The 22,752-nt window shown below is 40.8% G+C and overlaps 1 protein-coding gene across 1 annotated transcript in view; it reads right to left on the reverse strand.

Moving 5' to 3' along the window:
• LOC138020293 (uncharacterized) overlaps positions 1-22,752 on the reverse strand; it is a 46,036-nt gene that overhangs the window by 17,421 nt on the left and 5,863 nt on the right. The window contains exons 3-11 of the mRNA XM_068867298.1: positions 20,180-20,284; positions 18,107-18,295; positions 17,151-17,267; positions 15,830-16,084; positions 13,502-13,830; positions 12,014-12,449; positions 8,172-8,530; positions 5,566-5,836; positions 3,361-3,598 (exon numbers count right to left, since the gene is read on the reverse strand). Coding sequence (XP_068723399.1) covers positions 3,361-3,598; positions 5,566-5,836; positions 8,172-8,530; positions 12,014-12,449; positions 13,502-13,830; positions 15,830-16,084; positions 17,151-17,267; positions 18,107-18,295; positions 20,180-20,284 — 2,299 coding nt within the window. The remainder of the gene's footprint in view (positions 1-3,360; positions 3,599-5,565; positions 5,837-8,171; positions 8,531-12,013; positions 12,450-13,501; positions 13,831-15,829; positions 16,085-17,150; positions 17,268-18,106; positions 18,296-20,179; positions 20,285-22,752) is intronic.

Below are 22,752 nucleotides of genomic sequence, written 5' to 3' on the forward strand. Positions count from 1 at the left end.
GGGGGTGGCACTTAACCACATAAAGACAATGGTTGCTAAGGAAGCTTTTAGTAAAAGACCCTTACAAAAAGGTTGCATGGGTGGTTCTATGAAGGACCTTTTTCAATGGAAATCTGTCAACACTTCAATCAGAAGGCGCATGCGCATGCGCAACTAGTCCCAGTCCTCTGCCGTGCGAAAGGAAGAGGCAGTTTTTTAAACGGATGGGAACCGTCTCATCTCTTTTCGTAAACTGTAGCATGGAATTTCTACTTGGACAGAAAATGGAACTGATATTTTGGAAAGTGTGTCAAAGAAGGACCTTTTGATGTCATAATGTTTTGTGAAATAATTTCTTTTAAAATCCATGCTACAGATTTTGTGTTAGAATGTTCTCATACTGTTGCGTTAAAAAAATGAGAACAACATAGTTAACTCGCTGAGTTTTTAGCCATTTTCTGTTTTGTACAAAAATTTGGTTTTATCAACGGACTTGATAATGTAAATTGGCCATCATACAGAGATTCTAAAAGTCACGTGATTGACCAAATATGGTTGTGAGTCGAATCATACAAAGGTATGTTAGATAGAACACATTTGGCAAAAAAGGATAACTGAAGAGTTAAAGGAATTCGAGAAATGACTATTTGAAGGGGTCTATGGCAACGGATTAGTAGTTAAGAGCCACCCCCCTTAAACACTTTAAACACCTGCGTCGGGAAAGCCGAGTCGACCTTTTTAAAAGAAGTTGTTCTTAAGCTTTTGAGATTCAACTCAAGATGAAGCGGTTTCTCCTTACGGTGGTCCTAAAGCGATTTTTGTTAGACACAACGAGAAGTTCATAACACAGAAGTCTCGATCTACGATGGAATGAGGGCTATGAGTTTCCTTGTTTGTTTATTTTTAGAACGGCTACCGCAAGATTTTCGCGGAAACAAGACGTAGCGGCGGTGATCTCAAACAATCGATGCAATATAGTCATTGAGTCATTACACTTCACTAACAGCTCTAACGAGTACATTCCGCCAGCCTCTTGGGCATTCACAACTAACTTATAGTCTGATTATCTTGATAATAGCTTAGCGTAAATCACATAGTTCTCAGCAGCAACTATGATTCTATAAACTTAAGTTAAAGACAGGTCTACTCCACAAGTCGTGTCGCCATTCAGGGCCCTAACCAGAACAACAATTCTTCCCGAGCCCATCTGATCAGACTGACATATAAATGCATATTTTTTCCTTACAGACACAGAATTCTTTACCGAAGCAAATACCTTGGCTCGCTTCATACTATGCCTTTATGTTTGTGAAGAACCCAAACAGATCCATCTCAATATTTACTCAGCGTTTCGGGTATAAAGTGTGGGTTGATTTTATACAAGGACTTTGTTCGTCTCTGTCGATACCCTTTTTGCTTTGTGTTATGTGATCATTTGCAAATAAATGAATAAATAAATAAATAAATCAATCAATCAATAAATCAACAAATAAATAAATAAACTGAGTATTTGGGCCAAAAAATAAAACAAAGAGCGGTTGTAAATGTGGTAAACCAACGCCATTTCTGAAGACTTGACGTATATTATGCCAGGCAACATACATTTTAAAAAGTAAGCGTTACAATGTTTGAAAACTACTTGTTTCAGCATAGGAAACGTCAAGTCTTTATAAAATGCGTTGTTTTACCATGTTTATCATTGTTGTTTGTGTTTTGCTTATAATCAACTTTAAATAATTAGTTTATTTAGGCTTAAGGACGTTCGCGCGAAAATCTTTCCACGTTGAAATTCGTTTCATTTCTCGCCTGAAGTTAGGTCATAATTACTTATTCCAAAAATGAAAAAAAATTGGGGGGTCACCGATTTTGTTTCGGAGAAAAAGGCAAGGGAAAAATGCACTAATTTCGACAGATAGGTCATCATAACGAGATGTAGCCTCATCTACTCATCCGTCGAAAATCATAAAAATAATATGTTAGAGCGAAGCTTTCTGTGCACGGAAATATAGGAGTGGTTTTTTTAGATAACTATATGCGGCTGGGGATGCCGTAAACAGTAAAGTTAATCCTGAACGAGCGTTATCGCAAGTGCTACCCGTTGTAACTACTTCCGGAACTCAGGACACGCGGAAAGAAAAATGTTAAAAAAGATAACTTCTTACATTGTGATTTTTTTCATTTCATCATATTTTGTAGATTGTAAGAAGAGAAAGTGATTCGTGTCTTAAAAAATAGGGGTCACCGATGATCTAAACGAGTAAAATCGATGTGATGTTGCGAAGCTCTTGGAAAATTTAGTTTGTCACGATTTTGCGTGACCTGTCGGGGAAGGACTGGAACCCAAGACAGTATCGATCGATTCACTACTTGCACAAATCCCATAATACACCTCTTTTACCCCCCACAAATCTGCATAGGCACTGTTTTCGACTTCTCTTGGGACATTTTCATGTCCCAGGAGAAATTGTAACCAGTGGTTTTGCAAACGTTTTTTTTTTTTGGGGGGGGGGGGGGGGTAATAGAGGTGTATAATGGGATTGTGCAAGTAGTGAATTAAAGGTTTTTTTTAAAATTCAAGCAGGCGTTATCTTTATTTGGTTAGTGTTTTGTATCATATCTCTCTATTGCCGTCACGCTCATTTTCTGGAGTGTGGTTTTTGTGAAATATAATCTCTGCCTGTTTCCTCATAGGTCCGCTCTATTCAAGTGGATTAGGAAGAAAAGATAATTCTGCTCTATTTTTATGAAAGTAAAGGAAAAGAACTTCAAAAACATGCATTCATTTTGAACTAAGAAGTTCGTAACGTAATAAACACATTTTAAAAAACTAACCTAATTAAATTTACGCAACCTCGCTGACTAGAACTAACCTTCCTCGAGTTTGTCAAAACTTTCAACCACTACTCGATTAGCGACCTTTCCCGGCCTCCCGGTCCTTTCTCTTTAACGTTTCATGATGAATTGGAAATAAATGTGCCATTCCTTATCCGACCTGGAAATTTTTCCCCGGCGTTTTTGTCGCCATAAGATCTTATCTAATGCTCGAAGTAATACGTGACATATTACAGTCGCGTTACCTGCGCAGTAAAAGTTGCGCACAAACAATTAGAGCGAACGTCCTTAAGTTATAGAGCGTTTTCACTCAGGTCACCAGCAGCCATATTGGAATACTGAAACAAACGAAAGTATTTGCATAAAAAAAGAGTTCAATTCCCGGAGGATTAGTTTGACATAGTTTGGTACACCAACATGGCCGCCATTTCTTTGTTTTGGAACACCAACATGGCCGCCGTGACGTCATGTGAAAACGCTCTCTAGGAGACAGTGTTTGGTGTCTTCCGTCAGTTTTTAGTCTCATATCAGCCCTCAGTGAAGACGTACCTGATATTGTAAGTCTTTCCTGCAGTAAATTCACTACTTTGTACGTCAAATTTACAGTCAATAATAGCTGAGCCAAATATCAAGACTGCGTTTGCACTCGAATAGCAAAGGTCGTCATTTTGATCTCGGCATCCCCAGTTGCAGCTCAAAGGTACACTCGATTGACTGTCTGGATCCACTGTCTGAGTCGCTGCATCTAATTTAACGATTCCGCTGCCGAGACCGATCTGTCTGTGACCTGCGCAAAAGCAAAATTCGGATCACAACATACCTGTTTTCAGGTAGGGCAACCTCGTTCCCAGGGTCTCTCTTCTCTGCCTTCCTTCCTTGGTCGTTGAAAGAGAGACCCTGGTTGCGGCTGGTCACGTGACCATCTATCCATTCAAAACCGCAGGGTGGGTGGGTACTCAAGTACATTTGGTCGAGAGGACGATAAAATACCATCCGGGGGAAGGTGAAGTTGAACAATTGTTGGTTTAAAAATGGCGCTCGAGTTTATGAGAATTGTACAGAAGGCGCTACTTTCGGCTGGCTATGACGATATAAATTTGAAAGTGAAACAAGTCATTTGCCTGGAAAGTATATATTTAAAGAAAGATTTAGTTGCTGTTCTTCCTACCGGCTATGGGAAATCCTTAGTTTTCCAAATTCTGCCTCGATTGCTGAAGGAAAGAGAGGAAACACATGCAACCACAAACCCTACATAAACTTGAGTCAGCAGAGTAAAAAACTTTTTGGTGTTTGGTTTTGAAACATGATTTTAGCGCGAAAACTACTGAGTCAAGCGACATACCGCTCTCTCCCTGCCTTAGTAAATTTGTCACTGTGACAATCAAAAACCCTGTTGCTCCACCCTTCCAGCAATTTTTTTTACCACCCAGATTCTGGGTGTTCACGTGACCAGCCGCAACCAGGGTCTCTCTTCCAACGACCAAGGGAGGCAGGGAAGAGAGACCCTGGGAACGAGGTTGCAGGTATGGAACTCATCTACACCGTGACATTATACGAATGCCATCCATTTGCTTTATTTTGGTTTCCTCTGGCCTCGCACTAGCTAGTGGCAGGCGTGAACAACTTGCGATAGATATCACAAAAACAACAAATGATAAACTGCGTAAAGATATCACACCGTAGGAAACGAAAAAACCAAAAAAACCCTCGAGAAAAAAACTGGAAAGGTATTCCCCGAACCAATGCTGTGCCACACACTCTCCAGGGTTTAAAGGGTTTCTCGCTAGTCACAAAAAAACAGTAAATCCATAAAAGAAGATATACACAGCATATGAAAAAGTGTATTTGTATATTTGTAAAAATTAGCGTCGTGGTAACTAGTGCAGGCTCAGAATGACTCGCTTCGTGACAGGCTAGGGCTTAATGGACAGTATGATACCCATGATGCACTGCACAAGTCGTACCCAGGCCCTGTCGTTTTCTTTGCCGTAGATTCAGGGTCGTGTCGTACCTAGTTGAATGGGCTTCAGGATTGGCCAAAAGAACAATAGAACGAACAAAGATAACAACGGATTTAACAGAGAAAACAATGGGAAGTCCGACACTATACAGCCAATGAAATATAGTGTTCAAAAAGAGGTACGACCTTACCCTAGATTTAAGGCGCTGTTACACTTGGTAATTTCTCTTGCAGCTTTGCTCGCAATTCTACCTCCTGCAACGGTTTCTACTACTTGTCTCGCAACCTTTTTGGCCATTGCAAGTTATGCTACAACCTGTCTCACCATACCCGCACTCTCTGCGGTGGCTTTCGGAGAGCCTGTTCGCAGGCTAATCTCGCCATAGCGTTGCGAGACAAACTGCACGAAAATTTGCACAGGGTAAAAGCGCCTTTACTCACACACTCGAACTCCAGAAATTACATTTTCCTCATGAATCTCTCCCAACCCTCAAATATCCCCCAAATCACAAATTTATCGCACTTTTTTCCAACTGTAATCTCAGCCTCATTAGAATGTTCGAGAGCTGGAGAAAAGGAAAACGGCTAGACGATTATATTAAAGTTAACAATTAGTAACTAGTAGGCATAGAACAAGACATCATGGCATGAATAACCTGTTCCAGGCTTTTTCGCTTTCCCGACTATCTGGGAGCCTGGAACAGGCTATGGAATGAATGAGTGAATGGCGAGGGCACTGATTTCCTAATATTAATTTGAAACTATAGAACTTGAAAAATGCAAATGTGGCAAACCTCCAACTATGGCTGCTACAAGAGGAGTGGGAACTGCCTTGATGCTCACAAAGGCTGAACTCTTAACATTGGGATTGTAGCTCATACTACCAGTGACATTGAACGTGCAGATGACGTCACTAGTCAATACGCCCTTTGCTATCCTGAGCGAGGCCTTGGTTTTGGTCATCATAAAGGAGAAACTGTCTTCCACTTTCTGCCTTGCGTTTTCATCAGGACAGGACACGGTCCACAGGAAGTCCACCTTGGAGTTGTTTACACAGGGTGCAACCTTTAGAGAAAGGAGTACGCCATAGTTTCAGAATTAAGGAGACAGAACAAGTCAGCCTCATCTAAACAAGAGAGTAGAATTCGAGACAGTTATGCAAACCAGAGACGCAGTCGAGGATTTGCATAACTGTCGCGAACTCTCCCAACTCGCCCTCGTGTTTAGATGAAGCCATGTAAATAACGAAGAAAAGTCCTCTCTTGCTTTTATAAAATATTTCTCACAAATAATTAGACAAATGAAGGAAAATGCTGGGTTTTTTACATCTTGATTGAAACAGATCTTCTTGACACTCGCTCATATTTCCTGCCAGCCAATCAAAACGGGCGCCTGACAACGCATAACCAATGTTCAAATTCGTGTGATGTCACAGCCGCGTTTACATACTCTCATCTAAACTCAGCTATTGACCAATGAGAGTGCGCGCACTATCCTAATTATTTTATAATTTTTATAATTAACAAATAGGAAACGATTCACCGTGTACTTTCGTTCCACGCGGGAGGTTGCTAAGCGCGAAAGCCGCGTGGACGCTTCACAGGCCTTCATTTCGCTCCTGCTTAAGTGTCATTGATCTTAGAGAATTACCATGTATGGCAGTCTTCTTTTCACGTTTTGTTTCATTAAGGACGGTGCCTACTATTGTTATTGCGGATACGTTCTGCGCATCTCGAGATTCTCGGATTTCCTATCAGCGGTTCTTAATAATACAGGGATATTTTTGCGCGGTTCAAAACTATGCGGAGAAAGCAGAACTTAGCAAGTGCTCTTGGTATCCAAAAAAAAAATTGGGGTAACCACGCATTTTTCAGAGATAATTAAGCTTGAATTTGGAAAAGAACGCCATACATTGCTTTGTATTTTAAAGCTTTTTACAAATATTGTTGATTAATTATCTTCGAAAAATGCGTGGTTATCCCCAATTTTCTTTTTGGATTTCAATAACACTTGTTAAGATCTGCCTTTCCCGCATAGTCAGTAAACCGCACAAAAATACCTTTGAATTAGTAGGCACCGTCCTTAACACACGAGTTTGCTCACGGATCATGGTATTTACAAACTGAATTCAAAAGGTAAAAGAACTTGTTAAACTCAGTTAAATCTCCATCGCCAGTTATTAGCCATCAAAAACTGATGAATTCTTGGATGGTCAAAAGCGCCAATGATTCCATACATTCTTTGTAAAATTCCGACTTTTCATAGCATCACTGCTAAAGCCGGTGACACACGGTTCAACATTTGTTGATCAACAAATGTTGCAGCTGTTGTTCAACACACGTTGAACAGTGTGTCATGCCATGTTGAAATATGCCATTCAACACGTTGAACGTTGTTGAACAAAAATAGAGACCAGTGGCCTGTTTCTCAAAAGTCCCGAAACTTTTCGGGCCCATTTCGGGTGCCACAATTCCCTTCATATCCTCGCAACGCCGAGGTTCTAAGCCACCAAACTTCGCAATCCTCTTACTTTTTCTTACATTAAAAACATGTTAAAGGATCATCTTTTCAAAATAGACATATTGCAGTTTGACAGCTGGTTTCTCGGGCCCGAAACGTTCTCGGGACTTTCGAGAAACGGCCCCCCTGGGGTCTGTTTTTCGAAAGTCCCGAGAAAAGCCATCTGTGAAATTGGCAACCGCTCGTTTTGGAAAGCCTATGTTTTAACATGTTTTTAAGGTTACAAAAAGGAAAATAAATGTCCAGTTTGACGAATTAAATCTTCTCCGTTCTTGAGATACAAAGGGACTTGTGACAACCGAAAATGGCCCGTAAAGTTTCGGGACTTTCGAGAAACGGCTCCCAGGGCCCGAAAGCCGATTAACTTAATTCTGGATTAGTGTAAACTTTTGTCTTACGCTTTCAACTTTTTGGTGTATGTTTCTTTTGCTTATTTTTGTTTTTCAAGATTGACAGTTTTGCCGAATATCAGCGTTGACCAGCATTTGGGAGTACAGAAGTAAACTCCTTGTTTAATTTTTAATCTTGGATTAGCATTAATCGGCTTTTGAACAACAGGGTCCAGTACTTTATTCTTGGCTCAATGATTAGAAAACGATAGCCTTGTGATAATTGGGCAAAAAATGTAAGCAAATATTCCCCTATATTTTGTACTTCATATGGAAGCAAAGAGAACGAAAGAGTCCATAATGTTTCCATTGATCGACACACAGTATATGACAGGTTGTTTCAATTAGATTTTCTTTGGGGTTGGTGTTAGATTGATAACCAGCAGTGACAGTCCAAGTAGGCGACGGTAAACTGCCGATAACCGACTTTAAATTCAACCCCTGAAAAGGTAAAACAATGACCAACACTTACTTCACACTTAAACACTTACTTCTGCTGTGACCTTGATGATCAGGTCTTCCGAAACAAAGACTTCTCCTGTTTCAAGATTCACGGAAGAACTCAGAGAGAGAAAAGGAACAGGATCAGGTGATTTCACGACCGAATGCGTGACATTTTCAAAGTATGTGGGGTTCAGGAAGTTGGACACTCCCAGTTGAAACTCGTATGATGCTCCAGCTGTCAACAAGTCCCCCGGAATAATCAGGACACGGTCTGAATTCGTTATGTTAAAAGCTGCTGTGCTGTTCGGTTTAAGAGACCATAGGAAATTAAGCCGACGGCCACCACCGCCGGAGGACAGGAGCCCAGAGAGAGTCAAATTTCCACACTTTGAAAGCGTCGTTGGACCTAAAATGAAAAAAAGTAATTACACTTCTTAGCACGGGAGCTACAATCAGTGGCAAAAGTCTTGGGACACTCAGCATTTCAAGTTGGTTTTCTAACTGAGTTTAAAAAATTGCCCCCTCCCCCCCAGAACAATGTTGCCAATAGTGAACATACATTTCCTTGTCTATTTCAACATTGATTGGGGGGAGGGGGGGGAGTTTTATTTTGAAGTTTTCAGTGGAATTTTGACAGTTATGCTTAGTTTCTGACGTCTGAGAGGTTTTCAGGCCCATTCTGACACTAGCGTCCCAACTACTTTTGCCACTGATTGTGGGTACATTACTGTAGGCAAAATAGAAAGAAAACAAAACGGGCTTCCTTGATGAGAAATAAATCATTTACTTCATTTCCGTTTAACTTTCACTGTTAAGTTTGTCGTTTGCAAATAAAAAAAAAAAAATCTAGGACCAGATTAGGAGTGTTCGTCACTTAGAATTTTATTCGTTGGTTTTTAAAGACTTTTACCCTGCTTGCGGGCGGTAATTTGTATTTCGGTCGCCCTTGGACGGGTGGAAGTCGGAAGACCTGGGACGACGGGGAAAAAAAAAAAAGGCGGCCCGAAAACCCATGATTTCGGTGGACAAAAGTCAAATCCCGTCCACCAGCAGACGGGGTTTCTAATTGGTCGAGTAGGTGTCAAAAGAACAATAACGTTTCATTTGATGGTCAGAGTTAGTCACGCAAGAGATATCACCATAAAAAATTATAGGGGATGTGAAGCGAGCGATAAGTAGAGCACTGTCTTTTCTAGATTCGAAAGGAAAAACGGTTTTTTTTAAAGCCAAGACAGGAAACCGCTGTGATAAGTCTCCTAAGAGGAGAAGATATTTTAGCAGTTTTACCTACAGGCTTTGGAAGAAGCATGATTTTCACACTGTTTGCACTGTCAGCGAGAGAGCTGATCAGACCAGTTTCTGTTTTGGTCATTTGCCCGCTCAAGAGCATTATATTGGACTAAGTTTATGCTCGGCAGCCGAACTTTAACTCCTGAGAGTTGAGGACACTCCTTTCGTTTTTCGTCTGCGGAACAAGTGTTAGAGGAACGTTTTCTCGCTAAATAATTTGAGCAAGAGCCGATACAACGCAACGTACTATATATGGCTGGCTAAACCAGCCTTCTTCAAATACAATGAACAGTGAGAGTTGACATTGAATTACTGCTATGTAAATATATATATACATGTAGTAAATGGATGTAGACGTAATACTGGAAAAAATGGAATAAAATATTGTAGTTACCACTAATTTGAATTCAAATACTGAAAGAATAAAGGCAAAATATCCGAACAAACTGAAATCTAATATTTTTCCTCTCGGATATTTAGACCATTGAAAGCTTCCATGGCCTTACGGATTGAGTTGGAAAATATTTTTTCGATAGGAATGAATTGCCGATCTGATCCAACGTACACCGACAGTTTGCCCATGGCCCATGGCGCCCGAAGATGACCTCACGGATTTTTCAAACTTTCCGAACTGAACAAGAATTCGAAATGGGCAAAACCTACACTTATCTTTTGCTGCAGTTTCTGCCGGTTTGCTTACATTATTTACCCCTTTTTTAGGTGCAAGTAGACACTCCATAGCAAGTTTGTTTACGACTGTACACTTAAGGCCGCCGCACACTAGCCGGTTTTTTGTCGTTTAACTTCAGATTTGTTATCTGGGAGAAATGGGCTGAAAATTTGTCGGGCCACCAGCTTGCCGACACTAGCCGACTTTTTGTCGCGACTAACTGCGCCGAGGCTTGGGGCCGACTCATCCAAAAGCTTGTGCTCTTTTTCAGGTGTCCACTATTCGAAAAATCTGTTCAATCTCCGCCATGTTGGAAAAGACACTTGCTCACGTGACTCTTATGATACTTCCTGATTGGTTGAAGAGCGCGCGAGGCCCGACAAAAAAATCTTGGTCCACCGCACACTACCCGACAAGGCCCGACAAGACATTTTGAGATCTAGCACTGTCAGATATCGTCCGACAAGCCCCGATCTTGTCGGGCAAACTTGTCTGAATAAACCGCACTCTGGGGGACAAGTGAAGATTTTCCGTCGGCAGACAAAAAATCGGCTAGTGTGCGGCGGCCTTTAAGCGATTGACAGCTTTATTACGGTCTCTTACTTTTATTGGTAAATTTTTGTGGCGCGATATGTAACCGGAAGCTCAATAGAAAGTGGGCAGAAGTGGAAAGTGAAAGTTGGCAGCTAGCGAGAAAAGGCTGGTTTTGGGGCAGGCGGTTTTGCTCGCCCTCTCCCCCACCCCGTTATTTTGTCACCCGGCCCAGACCTATCCTACGCGCCTCCAATATGGCGTCTGATACGTGTTTCGCGGCAACAACAACATCTACCGTCTGCGAGCTGGTTATAAAACTTTCAGCAAGAACATTATGGAAAAGATGGGTGAGCTAAATCGAACTCGGTTCAATGGTTGAAGTGCAAACGCACCCAACCACAACCATTTTCAAGAATTTAAATGAAGCTAACCCTAACAATTCATTGAAAACTAACAGAATAAAAAGGGGTGCTTAGACTTAATCCGTAAATAAAACAATGACATTTAGTTGCAATTTCAACCATTCAGGTCTAATTTATGAAGAAAGGCTTGGTTACTAAGAATGGCATCGTCAAAAATGGCAAGGACCGCGGACAGCATGAAGAATTATGCTGAATGTGCTGCCTGAGTGTGCGGTATGCAATTCACGGCACGTCTTAGTTTTATAATGAGTTAAATTAATGTCAAAGAAGTTTATTATGTGACCCCTCCCTGTAGGGGTCTTTAAGGGCCAATGACATCCAAAAACAACAACGACAACAAGCGTGCAGTGCAGAGCCAAAGAACTCGTGGCGTTCTAAAAATAGAAAGATACGTGCAAAGGTTGACTCATAGGTTTTGTATGGGAGAGGCAAGCTCCAAATCACGGGCTCGTGGTCTAGTTCCTAGGATGTCCGAATCTCAAGGAAAGTGCCGTAACCACTGAGCCGCACTATCTCCCACGACTATATTAGCCGAGTATTGTAATCACATTAGCCAAGTATTGTCTTCATTAGGGCGAGTTTCAATCGATTCCCGTAAAACCAATTACTTTGGCCAATCAAAAAGGACGGAGACAATCCAGTAACCAATCAAAATTCGAAGTAATTACACGTAGCCGACACAAAGCGCGTTTCACTTCTAATTGGTTGAAAAAGTGGCGCGAGAACTTTGAACCAACCATTGAGTGACGTAATGCAAAACCAAAGCAATTCGCTAACTACTTTCGACACTCAATTGAAAACCGCTCTATGTATATCTGAAACACATCTTCCAGGAAAACCACTTTAGTGTTTTTTGCAGCGGTTCTCTTCCCTTAGATTCGTTTTTTCTTAGATAACATTTATTTTCGTTGTTGGAAGGTGTAGTCGCCATTTCTAAAGATCCTCAGATTCAACCGAACCTTTGCTTGCTTACCTGTAATTCTGGGTATAGGTTTCAATGGAATGTCGGGCGGGCCAACTGAGAAGGAGCCATTCAGATATCTGCTGAACAATTGACCGCGGGCCTTGAAGACGTTATCCATGAAAGTCAACTTTTGACCGACCAAAATTGTAGCGCCAGTACCTAGCAAGATCTCCAATTTTTGCGTGGTTTTCAAAGAGCACCGAGGACTCTGGCCCAGCATAGTAACGTTGGCAATGTCGAAAAAGAGGCTGCATGAAGCCATTCCAGTAAACTCGACTTCTTTTTCAAAGTAAATAACAATTTCAGCAGCGGTGTCGGTGAACTTTGCTGCCGTTACGCTTGGCGCAGGTGCAAACACGGTGAGGTTGACAAACCCTTCACGTCTCCGACCACCATCCATGGAGACTGACAATGAGAACTGGGTCGAGGCAGGGACAGTCGGGATCTGAAACGCAAACGACATCATGGCTTAAACAATTAACTTCTGGTGCTACCGGACGACATGAGGATTTTCTTCTTTGATTTACCTCAGTCTTTTCACTTAGTTCCACTCTGCTTAGATTAGAGCTTAGTTTTTACTAGCGACGCAAGGGCAAGAGCAAGCATAAGAGCGGTTATTTCACCGTAAAACAGGGTTAAAGCAAGCACAAGCACAAGGATCAAAATTTTTTCTTTTCCTTGTGTTCGCTTGCGTTGTGTAAAAACGAACTGAACACAGCATTAGCTACGTCTGGCGGTGTCTGTCCAATGAAAGCACTCGTTCCAGATTTCCCGCGTCTGAGGGCCACTAGGGAGAATACTTTTATAGTAATAGGTGTTACCCTCTTTAAATAAAGGTTATTTATTTATTTTTATTTCAACAAAATGGCGGAGGCCGTGGTTGATGTTGATGCGTATGTCGACGTTCGTTTTCACTTAGTATGATTTTCTTATGGTTGCGCTTGTGCTTGCGTCGCCTATGAAAACCAGGCTTAAAAGGAAAGGGAAAACTTACTCTTAATAAAGATTTCTTGAATGAACTAGGCCTTACAATGATGATGGAAAGGCGAGTTGCCTTTTCGGGATTTTAAGCTCCGCCTTAGAATGGACTCTTACAGGAGCCCATGAGTAGGAGTATGAGTAGCTACTCATGGGCTCCTGACTCTTACACAGGTTTCGCTTCTTTCAAATGATCAGTTTTCCATTTTGGAGCAATCGCTTTCCAACGCTATCCCGAATACCTCGCCGTCAGAGGCCCCATTCTCGGAAGTCACGAAAACATTTCGGGCCCGAAGGCATTTCATGAAACTGCGATCTGTTCATTTTCAAGAATTGAATGATCTGTGAACATATTTTCAACATCAGAGAAAAAAAACAATTGCAAAGTTAATGACTTGAAAAGTTTTACTTTTGAGGCTACAAAGCGTTTTCTATCACCCGAAATACGCCCGAAAAGTTTCGAGGGACCCCAAGGGATCCGTTTCTCGGATTTTCCAGGCCGACTTAAGCACCACTTACTTTGCACTTGAGGTTGTTGGCATCAACATACATGACATCTGTAATTCTATGGTGGCCAATAAAACACACCGTCTCTCTGCCTGCCCAATCCAAAAATCCGCTGCCAGCTAAGGTCACATAACGCGGCAATGCGTCAATCAGAACCTCGCTCGGGGAAACATTCGTGACAGTGAAGTTAGAACAGGAATAATAATAAACAGAAAGCGACTCATTGATTTTCATGACAGTTTGATTGTGATAGACAATTGTGACAGACAAGTTGTACTCGCCCGCGGTGTAATTATCCCATTCAAAGTCACAAAGGGCGTGAGTGACATTCCTTGACTTAGCTAAAAGTGAAAAAAAAATTAATTAATTAATTAAAAGGAGATTCAAGAAAAAATGAATATTAGTTTTATCATGATAAATTCATGTGTGAAGAAAGCAAAGTAATGGCCGCCTTCGGTAATCAATCAATCAATCAATCAATCAATCAATGGACATACCAACCAACCATCCATTCCTTGAAATATTTATATATACATCTTATTCGATGGTTTAACATATAATACACGCAGATGGCAGATGTTTTGCGAGTTACGGAGTAAAAAAAAATGTATGTAAAACACACTTACGGGGCGTGCAGAGCCATTCTTTTTGCTAATTAAACTTATTGTTTAGTGGCGTTCTCGAATCCGTCGTCGTCACCCTTGCTTAACTTCTCCAGTGCAGTGATGTGACCTATTGTAGTGTCGAAAAGCTATTTGATTTTAGAAAATGATTAGGATAGTACGCGCCCTCTCATTGGTCAATAGCTGTGTTTAGATGAAAGTGCGTTTTGATTGGCTGGTAGGAAATACGAGCGTGTATCAAGAAAATCTGTTTCAATCAAGAGGTAAAAAAAACCCCAGCATTTTCCTTCATTTGTCGAATCATCTTTGAGGAATATTTTATAAAAACAATAGAGGACTTTTTTCCGTGTTTCCATAGCCTCATCTAAACACTCGGGGGAGTTGGGAAAATTATAGGGTTAGGGTTAGACAGTTATGCAAACCCTCGACTGCGTCTCGGGTTTGCATAGCTGCCTCGAGTTCTCCCAACTCCCTCTCGAGTTTAGATAAGGCTATGGAATTACGGAAAACATCCTCTATTGCTTAAACAACAATGTAAACCCTAAGAGAGGACCTTCGTTCTTTCCAGACATCCCTTACTTTCTTTTTTCAGATTTTGAGCTTTGATTTTCAAGGCTGTTGAATGTTGGATTTCACGGTCCGCCATTACTCAGGTTCAAAACTATCCAATTGGACCTCAGAGGATTGGATTAGGGGAAAAGTGACGTCATTTACCTACCAGCTTAACAATGCAGCTTATAAGTCTGCAAGCCCGAAACTCCCGTTCTGCATATTAATTCAGCCGTGTATGCTTTCTTAAACTAGTGAGTTTTTGACGTCATTTCTCCTAGGAAAATTCCAGGTGTATTTTTGAAGTTGAGGCTTAAAGCTTTGGGTCACTTAGTGTTCAGTTAACACTGTTTTGAAATCCAAAGAAAAAGAACGATTGGTTTTATTGCTCATACTAGCACTTTAAAGTGCATCTGAACTCAAATATTTTTTGTTCCTAATATAAATCTCCCCATCCAAAGCAAACATATGTCACCATTATTACTCAGAATTTCGCTTTTCCTGTGCAGTGCCAGCCACGTACACTAGCGGTAGTAATTTGGAGCCACGACCTTGAAGTGAGAGGAATGGGTCTATTCTCGATTTTACGTCACAAACTGCTTTGCATTCCTGTTTTCAAAGAAGTTTTGCATTGCAAAGCAGTTTGTGACGTAAAATCGAGTATAGACCCATGCCTCACGGTCGCGTGGGTCCAAATTACTGCTAATTTTGATAATTTTGTGAAAAGACTTTAGGTGGGGAGATCAATATTGTAGTAATATTTTAAAGCACTGAAATTTATATTCCCAAGTAATCCATTTTAGCGTTATAGCACTTTTCTTATATAAACACCAATGAAATACCAAGAGAGCTTTCGCGCGAAAACATATCTTCACACGTGAAAATAAATTTTCACACTTGAAAAGATCACTGTTGCTATGGTTACATATGAAAATCGCGCCTTTCGATGACTTTCGTGTTGTAAAATATTTTTCAACACTCCAAGAGAAATTTCGTATCCTCGCGCAGCCATGTAATATCCCCTATATATCCTACTTTAAATGATATCTTTGTTGAAATTCAAGTCCTGCATGGCCTATTCTTAAAATAAACGCCTGACATTTTATATACTGGCAAAGCAATTCACCCAGAAAATCCTAAAGACAAATATTGTTTCATAATCATTTACCCGTTGTGTTGAATACAGGCAGGCCTCCGTTGACTGGATCATACAGACCACAAACAATCTTAACACCAGCGTCCAATCCTGCCCCGACCACCCAAACAGTGGCATTACAATTTGCAATTGTTCTTGGAATACTTTTCACGATAGTTGTGCACGACGTTCCGTTGCCCCCACAAACTCCGCATGCGTCGTTTACTTTACCGCTGTTCAGTACGCCGTCGCAGCCAATGCATGTTGAATTGGTCCCGTTGCAGACACCTGAAAGTTTTTGTGTCACAAGATCCACAATTAGGAGACTACATCTTCCATTTTGGTCTTTTACCACTACAGGAGTGAAAGAGCTATTTTTGAAACGACGTTTCGCAGCCAAGAAAAAACATGGCCAGAACATTTCTTCAACAAAATATAACGACAAAAAACGTTTCTCGATCCTTAATTCCCTTAGTAGCCCATAGTGCGTGGTATATTGGTTTATTTTCGACTCATACAAAAGAATTGAACCAAAGAGGTTGTGACCGTAGCCGGGTGACAGAGGGCATGTAAACTTCGAAATTAATTTCGGACCAAATTTGTAAAATGTTTTGCAGGAAAACATGCATCCGATACTTTTCCGACTTTGGACAAATCGTTTTTATTAAGATTACCCCTAAAAAAGGTAGCACCACCGAGATCTTGCAGTTGCAGGTCAAAAATAGTTTTCATTTTGTATGGTTATTTTGCATTTGGTCGAGATATTTCTTAATCCAAGTTGACTTGAAAGCTTTGCAAAAAATCTTTACCTCAACCATCTTAAGGCCCTGTTATAAGGAGAGAGGTAACCCTAGTGCTAGGGTTACCCTAGCACTCACACATTTCTTCTTTTTTTCATCGACATGTTTACAAGGCAGCTAGGGTTACCCTGGCGCTAGGGTAACCCATTCTGAATGCTAGGGTAACCCTGGCTGCCTTGTAAAAGCTCTGCTAGGGACAACTCGCCTACTCGGGACAACTTTTTAGCGGTTTCCATTGTGTTTGCGATGCTGGCGGTTACCAAGCACACAAAGTTGTCCCGGGTGGTAGGGTAACCCTACCTGTGCAATTTTGCTTGTAAACCCGGGCTATCTTTGACCTTCTTCCTTATTAAACGTTTTATTACAGTTATTTTTTCAAGTAAACTAATTCGATGCTCCTAAGGCGACGCTCTTAAGTATGATCGTGTTGTGGCAAATAAAGACTATCTTTAGAAAATGCGTTCGGAGATAAGAAAAGAAACGGAAAAGATTCAGACAGTGCGAAATAGAATTTATCGTCAGGCAGTCTCAGTCCTACTTCCCTTAAAACATACCGTTGCAGTCTGTCGGCAAGGCACACACTGGCTCCGTGGGTGTGAACGGTTCCGTTGGTGCGACTACGGAAGGTCGTGGCACCGCTGTAGGTAATGAAGGAGTGATGACGGAAGCATCTGAAATAAAATCATTGTTAAAATCCATTAGTTTCACTGGGCGCTAAGAGTAGCCATAGCGCCTAGTTACGGTCACCGGTGCATCTAGGTAAACCCATATACCTCAAATTTGTCGCGTGGCAAAGAAGAGCACATAGCGTTACCATTTTCTAGACTTAATCTGGAGTCATTTGTATTGTACATAATTTTTCAAATTATATTCGATTATGTAAATAGTACTTTTGGATCTCCGAGAAAAAAGCGCTCTATAAATTTCTAATTATTAATTATTATCATTTATTATGATCGGCCAAAGTACCCTCTGTCAAGTTCCACGATAAGCAATATTCAAACAATATTCACATTCAAAAACACATTCAAAACCCTAAACTATTTACGACACACAGTGGATTCAAATTCTGAATCGTTAGCTTGAGGTCAGAGTGAGACCGGTGAATGCGCCTACAGATCCAACGTCCTAAACCAAATTCACTTTCAAGTCCAAAATTGTAAGTAATGAGATGAGCACTAGATCTTGATAAACGTCACTAAGTGTCTTGTTAGTGTCAAATTTAAATTTAGGTTTCTTCCCTGTGAATGTTCACTTGAAGCTTCGATTTATGGTGACCCTTTGCGGTATTTACTGCCTGCATTTCTGGATGAAAATGCTGTCAACATCGAAGAAAAGAGTAAGAAGACAGTTCGTGACTCTTATCAACAATGACATACATCTCATTTGCTTGCAAAGCTGGGGATATCTGCACTTATCTGACGAATGGATCACACTAACTGCTATTGTTGTCCCTCGCAGAAAAAGGCGCCATTTGAAAATTAACCACTCCTCAGAACGTTTTACTCACGTGAGTTGCAGATCACCTTCTCCCAGCAATGCGGCATTGAGCAATTAGTCGGCGCTGTCACTGACATCGAAATGGTGGAAAAATTGTCTGACATACTAACACTGGGTAAAGAGATGGAGCTGGTGGTATGTGAAAGTGACGTTGCACTTACTGACGTGGTACTAACGCTGTCAACCTGACTAATCTCCACTGCAAAACAATTGTACAGAAGCACGCTTTACATTAAAGTAAACTAATCTACATTTACACGCAGTGATATTAAAGCTTGAAACTTATGGGATTCTTTATAGAGCGCATGCGCATGACGTCACGCACGGTACCCATCTGGCGTCAGTTGTTCACTATCCAGCGAATAAACACTAGCAAAACCGATTGAGCTATGCCGCGGATGTGTGCTTTATCCAGTGCATAACGCTATCCATTCTTCGAACAGCTGGGGCCTGGTTGTCCCAACACTGGTCTAAGAAAAGAGACTGGATCGCAAAAACCTATTGTTAACTGAAGCCCGCGGCGCCATCCTGTTGGAAACAATTTCGAGCTAAAGCTTCATAAGTCTCGACCTGCGATGGAATGTGGCCCATCAGTTTTCGGTTTTATCTGTTTTTAGGACGGCTACTGCTAAATTTTTTCGGAAAAAAACTTGGCGGCATTGTGTTCTTTGCACGATCCATGAATTTGCATAAAGCACGAGCAATCCCGTGAAATTTCAGCGGTGTTCTGGCGGGAAAGTGCGGCCCACCGACCGACCGCCAAAATGGCGGGAAATATGAAACGTTTAACTCCTCGTGTGGTTAGTTGGTTACAGACCGATCAGGTTGGTTATAATTTGGTGGGAACCGTATTCTAAATTTAGATAACACAGTAAATCGATTGGCCAAATGAGAGCGATCTTGAACTCTTACACTGAGGTCTCAAGGTTGTGCCAACATGGCCAATGCAATAGACCTTATTCACGATGGCCGCCATGTTGGATTTGCTATTATCATGCAAATTAGCTACACACTTCTGAGGGGGCAAACAACCCAAGTTCGAGAGGTTAGAACGAACATCTTAGCCACACAGATGATTTGTTTCACGTTCATTGAATGTTTATCACCAAAGTAGTAAAATAGAATGATTACACAAGTTACTTCGATGTTTTTTTCAGTGAAAAATGAGCAGATAACGAAATAAAAGTCAAAATTTCAAAGGTAATCAAAAGATATAAAATTATTATAAAAGGCACTTAATTCTAAATTCTAAAGTGTACTTTTAGCAATGTTATTTCAATATTTCGACGAGCCGATTTTCCGCAATTTGCCTTTTTTCCAATGTTTGCCCCCCAGCATAACACATGACTAATTTGCATGACAACTTAAAAACCAACATGGCGGCTATCGTGAATAAGGCCTATTTGTTGTGCTTGGCTGCAAACAATAGATGCTCCATCCAGTCATGTCAATTTTAGAAATCAGTGACCTAATCCTCCAGAAATTTCTCACTATTAGTATGCAAATGTGTTCTTTCGTTTCTGTTAAAAAAAAAACCTGGCCTGTAAGGTGGCCGCCCCATAGATCTGTATATCTTTGCATGAAGTTTGATGAATCTCATCTTTGCCAAGAACTTCACGTGTCGTACTAACCCTACCATAGTAGTAGCAATAGTAGTAGCAATAGTAGTAGTAGTACTAGTAGTAGTAGTAGTAGTAGTAGTAGTAGTAGTAGTAGTAGTAGTAGTAGCAGTAGCAGTAGCAGTAGTAGCAGTAGTAGTAGTAGTAGTAGTAGCAGCAGTAGTAGTAGTAGTAGTAGTAGTAGTAGTAGTAGTAGTAGTAGTGGTGGTGGTGGTGGTGGTGGTAGTAGTAGTAGTAGTAGTAGTAGTAGTAGTAGTGTTAGTGGTAGTGGTAGTGGTAGCGGTAGTGGTAGTGGTAGTTTAGTGGTAGTAGTAGTAGTGATAGTGGTAGTAATAATAGTAGTAATAGTAGTAGTAGTAGTAGTAGTAGTAGTAGTAGTAGTAGTAGTAGTAGTAGTAGTAGTAGTAGTAGTAGTAGTGGTGGTGGTAGTATGCAGTAGTAGTAGTAATAACATTAGTACTCACTGGTCGTTGTTGCGGATTGGTTACACACGCACATGCGGTAGCAGCTGAACGGCAAAGTCACCGATGCACGGCTCTCATTAATCATCATCGTCGTTTTAACAGTAACTGAAGGAGTAAAAAACATACAGTTTTACATGAGGAGCTTAAGCCGACTCAGGAATTCTCGGCTAGACGTCTCCTGATGGTGTAGATATCCATCAACAAAGGCTAAAAACATAACACAAAAGGTGTTTCGTATTCACAAAAGTGTTAAAGTATTCAGGATCGATCAGATTGTACTGTGAACTTACGTTAAGCAGAAAAAAGTAGTTAATTTTTTATTGAATGACCATGTTCATAGACGAGATGAATTTTGTGGGGAACACAAATCTATTTCAGTTCGTTTGCGCGCATCGACAGTGGCGGTTAGTGCTGGGACACGGAACCATTTTTTGTTCTATAGGATTTGTGGATTAACTCTCTCACCCGGGGAAACATGGTACAGGTCGCCGTCGTCTCTCGCCGACCAGCACTACTTCGACGCTCCTCGCCGCTGGTGAGCGAGAAGACCTCTGGCATCCAAGGTAAAATGTTAGCCAATTTGTCGAAGGAAAGTTTTTTCAGCTCTTTCGAAGAGAGATTTGTCGCCTTCAAGTCGGTAATTTTTTGCGGGAAAATGGTGATCACGTTCCGAAATTCGGCGGGTCTAATCTGCAGATCGCAGGTCACAGGTTGCAGTCATTGTTTCACCAATACAGAAAGCATCCTAAACATTCTTAAAAGTTAACCTTAGGCCTAAAATCTTTTGTTTAGGCCTAATTAGGATTAAGGTTAGCTTTTAAGAATGCTTAGGATACTTTCTGTATTGGTGAAACAATGACCTGCAACCTGTGACCTGCGACCTGTGACCTGCGACCTGCGACCTGCACATTAGACTCTCCGTCCGAAATTCTGGTAAAAACGTGGACGAAGCTTACGGAATAACTTTGGTTGGCCTCTGTGGGGGGATTAATTGAGCAGTCGTCGTCTGAATGTCATGGATTTCTGTATTCAGATGTTTTCAAACGAGTTATGGAGGCAGTAAACAATGTTGACGTCGGGGAATTTGGTGCTGGAAGCCTTCCCGGTATACAGGCTCACGCTCAAACGTCGAGGTAAAATAATTGCTGTTAGGTTCAATTTTATAATATCAGGATATCATGATAGCAGGAAATTGATAAGTGTGTGATTAATATTGAATGTGCCTCCCTGTGACATGCTGGGAAATCAATCAGCTCGGAATGAAATTTTACACAGCTACAATTGGGCATTCTAAATTTCCCAGTTCCTCAGTTATCGAGTTCCATAAGTATAAAACTTAAAAATGGTTTGCTTTAAAATCAGAAAAGAACCAATTCACCGTTGCTGTTGAGAAATTAAAGTGTATGCTAGGCAAAACAAGTTGCATCTCGGTAGCCTGAAAGTTAACTGACAAAATAATTTGCCTGTGTTTAAATTAACAAATACACCCATACATCACTAACGTTTCATATTTAACCGGAGAATTAGGGAAGCAGATGTTCGAAGGTGTAATAGCTGTTGAGTTTTATTCCTCAGTTATCGAGTTCCATAAGTATAATACTTAAAAATGGATTGCTTTAAAATCAGAAAAGTACCAATTCACCGTTGCTGTTGAGAAAAGTGTATGCCAGGCAAAACAAGTTGCATCTCGGTAGCCTGACAGTTAAGAAATAATTTGCCGATGTTTAAATTAACAAATACACCAATACATCACTAACGCGTTTCATGTTGAACCGGAGAATTAGGGAAGCAGATGTTCGAAGGTGTAATAGCTGTTGAGTTTTATTCCTCAGTTATCGAGTTCCATAAGTATAATACTTAAAAATGGATTGCTTTAAAATCAGAAAAGAACCAATTCACCGTTGCTGTTGAGAAAAGTGTATGCCAGGCAAAACAAGTTGCATCTCGGTAGCCTGACAGTTAAGAAATAATTTGCCGATGTTTAAATTAACAAATACACCAATACATCACTAACGCGTTTCATGTTTAACCGGAGAATTAGGGAAGCAGATGTTCGAAGGTGTAATAGCTGTTGAGTTTTATTCCTCAGTTATCGAGTTCCATAAGTATAATTCTTAAAAATGGATTGCTAATCAGAAAAGAACCAATTCACCGTTGCTGTTGAGAAAAGTGTATGCCAGGCAAAACAAGTTGCATCTCGGTAGCCTGACAGTTAAGAAATAATTTGCCTGTGTTTAAATTAACAAATACACCAATACATCACTAACGCGTTTCATGTTTAACCGGAGAATTAGGGAAGCAGATGTTCGAAGGTGTAATAGCTGTTGAGTTTTATTCCTCAGTTATCGAGTTCCATAAGTATAATACTTAAAAATGGATTGCTTTAAAATCAGAAAAGAACCAATTCACCGTTGCTGTTGAGAAAAGTGTATGCCAGGCAAAACAAGTTGCATCTCGGTAGCCTGACAGTTAAGAAATAATTTGCCGATGTTTAAATTAACAAATACACCAATACATCACTAACGCGTTTCATGTTGAACCGGAGAATTAGGGAAGCAGATGTTCGAAGGTGT

The sequence above is a fragment of the Montipora capricornis genome, chromosome 10 (assembly GCF_036669925.1).
Source record: "Montipora capricornis isolate CH-2021 chromosome 10, ASM3666992v2, whole genome shotgun sequence".
Lineage (NCBI taxonomy): Eukaryota > Metazoa > Cnidaria > Anthozoa > Scleractinia > Acroporidae > Montipora > Montipora capricornis.